The 7,429-nt window shown below is 43.3% G+C and overlaps 1 protein-coding gene across 3 annotated transcripts; it reads right to left on the reverse strand.

The window, feature by feature from the left end:
• Nucleotides 1-2,945: 2,945 nt before the first annotated feature.
• Nucleotides 2,946-6,871, reverse strand: LOC136489275 (sucrose transport protein SUT3-like). Of its 3 annotated transcripts, none has more exons than XM_066485964.1 (6): nucleotides 6,621-6,871; nucleotides 4,978-5,043; nucleotides 4,698-4,796; nucleotides 4,515-4,579; nucleotides 3,525-4,441; nucleotides 2,946-3,407 (listed from the first exon to the last, which is right to left on the reverse strand). In XM_066485964.1, the coding sequence occupies exons 1-6, from the start codon at nucleotides 6,777-6,779 to the stop codon at nucleotides 3,190-3,192; spliced, it is 1,524 nt and encodes a 507-aa protein (XP_066342061.1). In that variant the 5' UTR covers nucleotides 6,780-6,871; the 3' UTR covers nucleotides 2,946-3,189. The 3 variants fall into 3 exon arrangements, with proteins under 3 accessions (XP_066342061.1, XP_066342065.1, XP_066342067.1); XM_066485968.1 differs by having other exon boundaries at nucleotides 4,698-4,770; nucleotides 4,964-5,043; XM_066485970.1 differs by lacking the exon at nucleotides 6,621-6,871 and having other exon boundaries at nucleotides 4,964-5,020.
• Between the last annotated feature and the right edge of the window lie 558 nt (nucleotides 6,872-7,429).

Consider the following 7,429-nt stretch of genomic DNA (forward strand, 5'->3'; position numbering starts at 1 on the left):
TTGTTCACACGTTGTAGTCCATTTTCACATGAATCGGCTACCTGAGCCATCACGTATAGCATGTCTTTCGGAAAACCTATCGAAGTATAAATGGTTTTACAGATTCTTCGGTTTTAGTTTGTTATTATCATCATAGCTGCCATCGATCCGGTCGAACCTCACTGTTGATGGTAACAGATTAGATTCAGAGCGTTTGTAAACTCATTTGTATTAGACAGTCGATTTATTCGTATGCTATATCTTTTCTCGATTAGATTCATCAGCTCAATGCTTTATACTGGTAATATCCACCTAGCTGATGATATCACATTACATCTACGTGCACTGTACCTGTCAATATAAAATTAATCACTACCCACGAACTTTATAGTCCGTAACAACCGATTTCTGTGCGTATCGGTTATTTAGTCAATTTTCCCGTCTGGCTACTCCCGAAGCGGCACACTTGGAACTGTCTGGGCAAAGACCGGCACGTTCCACCTTAAATTACAGATAAACTTTCTCTCCTTGTCAATTGCAGAGTCAAATTGACTGGCACGTCTCAGGAGGAATTTGTAGGATCAGTTACCCCTGCGTTGAAGTCAAGCGAATCTCCAGCAGATCCTTCCGGCTTGCTGTGTGTCGACGCATTTTCGCGCCGACAGAAGGAAATTAAATATTTCCAAATGGCTAAGGTAAAGGATGAGATAACAGTACAAGATACTTCCAACTAATTGCCGATGGCAAGTATAGAAGGACGCAAAATTTCTCGCTTGACCAGGAGAAGGGCAACATTGAAGGACAACATAACCTTAAAGACTATTACTAAATTTTATAAAGAACTATTTATTTGGGCCACAGGGGTAGTCCTTGTGTGCCCTTGATAGTATCGATGATATACAAGTAACACCAGAATAAAATGAATTCATATCTTCCCTATTTATAGAAAATGAAATCTGGGATGCTATTTTTAGCATGGAACATAACAAAGGACCTGGATCATATGGTTTTTCGACTATGTTTTATCAAAAGTTTTGGAAAGTCATTAAAGGTGACCTAATGCAGATGTTCCAAAGTCTTCATAATGGGGATTTCCCTTTATTTAGTTTAAACTTTGGTGTTATAATCCTCATTCCTAAGGTGCTAGAAGCAAAACAAATACAATAGTATAAATCAATTTGTCTGCTCAATGTACTGAGATTTTTGGATGTAAATCCAGAGATTTTCCTATGCCTTGTTTAGGGATCCCTATTCATTTTAGAAAGCTGAGAAATGTGTATTCGAAGAAGGTCGAAGAACATTTTGAGATGATGTTGAGCCATTGGAAACAAATTAACTCAATGTTGAGCAGTCTATACCATTGTACATGATGCCTTTTTTGTAATTCCAAGAGGGTTGCTAAAGAAATAAATATTTAGGATCTAAGACGACATTATCTCAAGCTTATTAGAAAAATGAGACTTACATTTTTTTTGCTAGTCTTATGAAGGTGAAATAGGATTTTCTTCGTTTTGGATCCTTCGTAAATAAAGATGGATCATAAGTGAGATTCTGGGAGGATAAGTGGTCCAAAAGCTCGCCTCTAAGGGAACAATATCCTTGCTTATACAACATCGCTCGCACAAGCAAAGTATGATAACTGAGGTCTTTAGTACATCACCTGTAAACATTTCATAGAGACAGTGATTTTATTAGACCTAAATTAGCAGCCTGAAATGAACTACTTCCTCGTATTGCTAATATCTTGCTTACACAAAAGCGCGACGTTTTCCGCTAGAATTTGGACCCAAAGGGAGAGTTCTCGGTGAAATCACATAATTCAGCTCTGATTCGTATAGATGTTCTCAACTTAAATAGAATTATTTGGAAGTTGAAGACTCTACTTAAAATAAAAAATTCTTTGGTATCTTCATAGAAAAGTGATTCTAACAAAGGATAACTTAGCCAAATGAAATTGGCATAGCACTAAAAAGTATTGTTTTTACCACAAAAAACAGAATGCTGTTTTGCCAGTGCGATTTGTGGATGCATAAACATCGCACTAGGTCTTCCTCGACCTCGTAGTTTTTCTCGTATGTTTGGGAGTTGGTTTCAGGCGTTGGGAAGGATTTAAAAACCTTTAGTTTTGCTGGTGGCGGTAGCTGCTTGTTGGTCGGTTTGGTTATGCAAAAATATTTGGTGTTTGAAAAAAAAAACATTCTTATTCTCCTGTGCTAGTGGTATCTTTGATTATCCTCCATTGACTTCCTTACACTAGCGGAGGGTTGTGGAGGCGAACTTACTATGGCCACTTCTTACCCTAGTCCTGCACAAATGTATTTATATCCTCAGGATGGTATAAGTTTTCCTTTTTTTTTTCTTGAAACTGACGCCATAAGTTTTTCTCGCTGTGCAAAAACTAGAAGATAGAGTGCAGAGGCCGCCAGTGCCAGCAGGCAACACTGCTGCAGCAGATGGCATACAACAATACCAACTGAAACCAACTAGTACTAATTAGTTCTCCCTTGATTTACCTACACGCTCCGCCACTGGCTTCATACATATATAGGCTATCCTACTTAAACAGGCTTTGGTTATTGCGGCATCGTAATAATTGGCACAAATAATGGTCATGATGTTTTTCTCCCGGGTCTTAGGATTGGGTCATTAGAGTGCCAGCCAATTTCTTCATTTGTTTGATTTAGGCCATATACTTACAGAGGTCGAAAGTGAGTTTACAATTTTTATATCAACACGATTATGATGTAATAATCGTGAATTAATAAAATCTTTCTTTTTGAGACAGGTCTAGGCTGGCATTGCGAAGGAAGGAGGGGAGGGGATGCAGTTGGCAGAGATCCGTGTGTCTCGAGGAGAACAAATAATTAGTTGCAGCCCGACGTCGGTCGTATTTTTATGCGGTCTTATTGGGTAAATATTGTTTCGAGATGGATTTGACAGACCGACACAGGTGTGAAACTATTTTCCTTTGCACTGGATTAGACAGACCCAAACAGGACTTTGTTTGATCCGGCCCAAAAAAAACTTACAGGCCTGTAATTTACACTGGTTTAGGCCTCGAAAGTGGCCTTCCAACCAAACCCACGGTCCAACACCCAAATGTAAAGAAGTTACGTATCTGATTGACCACCCCGATCAACTGAATCGTGAACCACTAACCAGGGGCCTGCACACGCACAGTAGTGGTTGATCGATCACCTGGACTTGTGATCAATGGCCTCCTCCCATGGAGACGGACCGGAAGCTAGTCTTGGGCTGCTTTGGCAGCATGATGATCCCTGCAACGGCAGCGATGAAGGCGAAGACGGCGGCGACCCCGAACGCCGGGATGTTGCCCTTGCCAAACAGCTCGTCCCACGGCCCAGAGCCGACGGCGATGATCATCTGAGGCACCACGATGGAGATGTTGAGGACTCCCGTGCACAGCCCTGCACATACAGCAACAGAGACACATGCTAAGATTTTTTTTTCAGCAGGCAGGTCCACACGACAGTCGACACTGGAGTGGAGAGAGTAAACTAGATTAAAGAAGACGATGAGCTCACCCTGCCCGCCGCCCTTGGACGCTGCCAGCTGTGCCGTCACGGCGAAAGGAACGCTGCATAGGACCGCGAAGGGGAAGCCGAGCAAGACGAAGATGGCCAGCGCGGTGCTCTTGAGGCCCTTATCGACCGCGGCGGCATCCTGCACGTTGCCACCGATGTCGCCGAGCGCCCAGGAGCTGAGGACGGTGACCATGGCCATGGCGACACAGACGAGGAAGCTGCTCATCACCCACACCACCTTGGCGGTGAGCTTGCGGCACATGGGCTCGATGAGGAAGGAGCTGACTCCGAGGACGATGGAGTTGAGGAGCAGGCCGAAGGCGCCCTGGCGAACGCCCTCCTGGTAGTTGGCCACCTCGGTGGGGCTCCCGTCGGGCCTGCCGTGGTACATCTCGCGGCCCATCCAGTCGGTGTCGAAGAGGATGAAGGGGAACCAAGAGAGCCAGGTGAGGCCGGTGACGATGAGCACCTGCGGCATTCCCGGGGGCAGGTTCTTCATGCCCTTGAACACGGCGAACGGGCCCGACGGCTCCCCCTCCTCGCCCTGCTTCGCCGCAGCCGGGTCCAGCGGCACCTCGTTGGCGAAGATCATGGTCACCACCGTGGACAGGCCCAGGAACACCACCGACACCAGGAAGGCGGCCTTGAGGTTGGCGCACGCCTCGCAGCACGCCTTGGTCTGCAGGAACGGGAACCAGGTGTGCCACTTGTCGGTGGACCCCGAGGAGTAGCCCAGGATGTTGCCGATCGCCATCCACGACACGAAGATGGCATTCGCCGTGCTGGGCCCATGGCTGCCTGCGAGGTCCGCCATGAGCGCGCGCGCCGGGCCCTGCACCGTGTTGTTGGAAAAGTCGAGCAGCCAGAATCCCATGACGAAGAACAAGGCCGCGTGCAGTCGCTTCCCCGTGTAAACCCTGCACGTCGTACGTGTCTGTCACCGAGAGCGTATATATGATGGAGCAGCTGCTAGTCTATGTAGTGTACTACTTGCAGTCTTCCGTGGTGTCACCGAGAGCGTAACCAATGTCGGAGGAGAAGCCGATGACTATCACCTGTGGATTTTGGATCAACATAATCAGCTCTTGATTATGAACCATCGCATGCACCCATCTGGTGATTATAAACGACAAGATCAAGACGATGATTCATGTGTTTCAATTTAGCTCTCACTGATATACAGATGATGATGCATCCTGTAAATATGAATGGCCTCCGTCTCCCAAGCTTAGAAGTGCATTTGTCACTGTAGAGGCCAACGCAGGGTTGCACCTGCACAATGTAATCAACAATAAGTTAAATTTATATTATCTCATAGTACAAATCAAAATTTCTTGTTTTGTTTTCATTTCCAAATTTCGAAAGTTCTCTTATATGGATATATATAACATGTAATAAATAGCCTCTTCACATTTATTTTTCCCTAGCTACATACTCACATGCAGGTACTTACAAGTAAGCCAGCAATAGGTCCACAGAGCCACATGACTGAAGTAAGAGCATGAGGAATCCCCAGTGTCTGGTGCAAATATGTTAGAAAACAATCCAAATAGTTAGCGAAATTCAGGTGTATATGTAACCCACCCACCCCCTACTTAATTTAAGTTTGATATATAATTGATGCACTTCGGTCATAATGAAATCTAATCTCTTTTAGGAACTTCTCGACCACCAGTTACATGCATACACTTATTTGGTTTTGACACAAATAATGTCATTTGATCCAAGTTGAACTTTCAACATCTCTTCTTTAAGTGTTGTTATGATAAATTTCTTTGTGGGCGGTCATTAGATATTGTTTTGGTATCACTTCATCTTTGAATATGGAGAATTTAGTTGGTAGTTGGTGTAAACAGGGAGGGAAGGAAACGAGTTTTTATTTCTAATAGGGGCAACAACTTTCTGGTGGTCTATTTGGCTCTCAAGAAATTATGTCATGTTTGATAAATACAAATGTAAAGCTCTTTTTACAGGTCTTATTCATAGGTACACATTATTGGCTCCACTTTTGGAATCAGTTGTAGCAATGATTTTTTTCCTTCTCATGAATGACCTTTTGGTTTGAGGATTACTTTGTGAAATGTCAGTTATGTGGCTGTATATATAGATGTTTGAGTTTACAACTTGGTGTATTAAGTGTGGCCTGATTCCTCTATTTTGGTGAACCCAAATTCTTTCCATTATCTAAAACAATGTAGCATATATGACTGATTGTCCTAGTGGTAAATAACCAATATGCCCCAGAAAGTATATACAATACAAGTTTTTTTGCAAATTAAACTCAATATATTGATATTGTGTTTACATTAGTAAAATTGGCAATATTTTTCTTAATATCAATATTTTTTAGTATTAACTACAAATTAGTGCTTACCGTGATCAAAATGTAGTTAAAACTTGTGAATTCAAGGATTTATTCCGTGCAGGATCTACTGATGGATGTGTGAATGTAAAACCATATTTGGAAAGCAATTGTCTCAAACCAAATGAAATTGCTGTCAAAATTCTGGAAAATACTATACAATAATAACAGAACAATTTCATGGCTAGATTTAAGACCTGTATCAAATACTCTGATGCAAATTATCTAAAATTTTTTAAAATGGACAAAAGAAAGCATGCATTGCTCATAGGCCCCGTTCGCTTCCCTGAAAAAAACAAGCTAAAACACTGTTCCGCTGACTTGTTGTGAGAGAAAACACTTGTTCCAGCTGAAAAAATAAGCTGAAAAGTAACAGAGCCATAATGGACAAACCTAGGTAAAAGACACCCCACTTTAAAATAATATATTGATACAACATCATTATATATTTTGATATAATGAGACTAATGTATTGTTGCATCAATATCGAAATAAAGGAATGATATGATCTCTCCACGGACAGGACATTCAAGAAATAACAATAGATCACAAATGCTCATACAGGTAATAATTTGAAGGTCTTGTTTAGTAAATAAATAAATATAATAACAAAAGAACAAATAAACGCGATGGAGAGAGAACAAAAAAAAACGAACATATATTCGTAAAAAAAATGCCCACCATACTCATCAGCCAGAAGCAACACACACAAAGATATATCTTTGCATGCATACCTGGACGTAGGGGGTGAGGAGGGAGAGCTGCAGCGCCCATCCGTACTGCACGCCGCCGGCGACCATGCATGCGAGGAACAGCCCCACAATGCTGATCTGCGGCTGCTTGTTGCCGCCGCCACCCCCACCGGCAGATATCTCCATGCCATCAGCAGCCATGTATCAACCGGAGAGGTAGCCTAGCTAGCCTAGCCCGAGGGAGATTGAGGGAGGAGACCTTTTGGAGATGGATGTAATGGAGGGAAAGGACGAGCAAGCAGGGGGCGTGAGGAGCTTAAAGGCCGGGGAAGCGAGGTGGGGGGCGGCTGACACGTGGGGCCAAAGAGAGCGCCCCGTCTTGCGCTGCTACGCGGCCAATATAGGGACAGAGAGAGGCGTCCCTCTTGTTTTGAGCAATCAAATCATGTGTTGTTTTGTTTTGCTGCATGTCCTGGCTGGTTCTATTTCAGGCATCTCCTAAATTCCAGGATAATAATCAGTTAATTATGGATGGTGTCCTCTCTTTATGATTGCTAGAACTAGCATGCCGGGGGTTGTTTGGATTAGGGATATTGTTGATCTGCGTGTTATGGGAGTATCCTATACCTAGCTAAATATTCAGATGAGACAGTTGGGTGATGTTTGTAAGAGCATGCCGTAATTTTAGTCTGCATAATGGACTCATAGGTTACGATGGCAAGATTTGGCTTGGTTCCAACTTGGCGCTGCAATCAAGTGTTTATTGCACTTCACTCCAGTGCTATTGGCGGTCACACCAGAGAACCCGGCTACCCTATCATCGGATTCGTCAGCTTTTCCACTGGCCAACA

The sequence above is a fragment of the Miscanthus floridulus genome, chromosome 1 (assembly GCF_019320115.1).
Source record: "Miscanthus floridulus cultivar M001 chromosome 1, ASM1932011v1, whole genome shotgun sequence".
In the NCBI taxonomy this organism is placed as follows: domain Eukaryota; kingdom Viridiplantae; phylum Streptophyta; class Magnoliopsida; order Poales; family Poaceae; genus Miscanthus; species Miscanthus floridulus.

Excerpts from the sequence above, each read along its gene's own strand:
- LOC136489275 (XM_066485964.1), bottom strand. The coding sequence starts at position 6,779 with ATGGCTGCTGATGGCATGGAGATATCTGCCGGTGGGGGTGGCGGCGGC. Across the intron at positions 5,044-6,620 it reads TCCTCACCCCCTACGTCCAG|ACACTGGGGATTCCTCATGC; the intron begins GTATGCATGCAA and ends TATTTGCACCAG. Across the intron at positions 4,797-4,977 it reads GACCTATTGCTGGCTTACTT|GTGCAACCCTGCGTTGGCCT; the intron begins GTAAGTACCTGC and ends TACATTGTGCAG.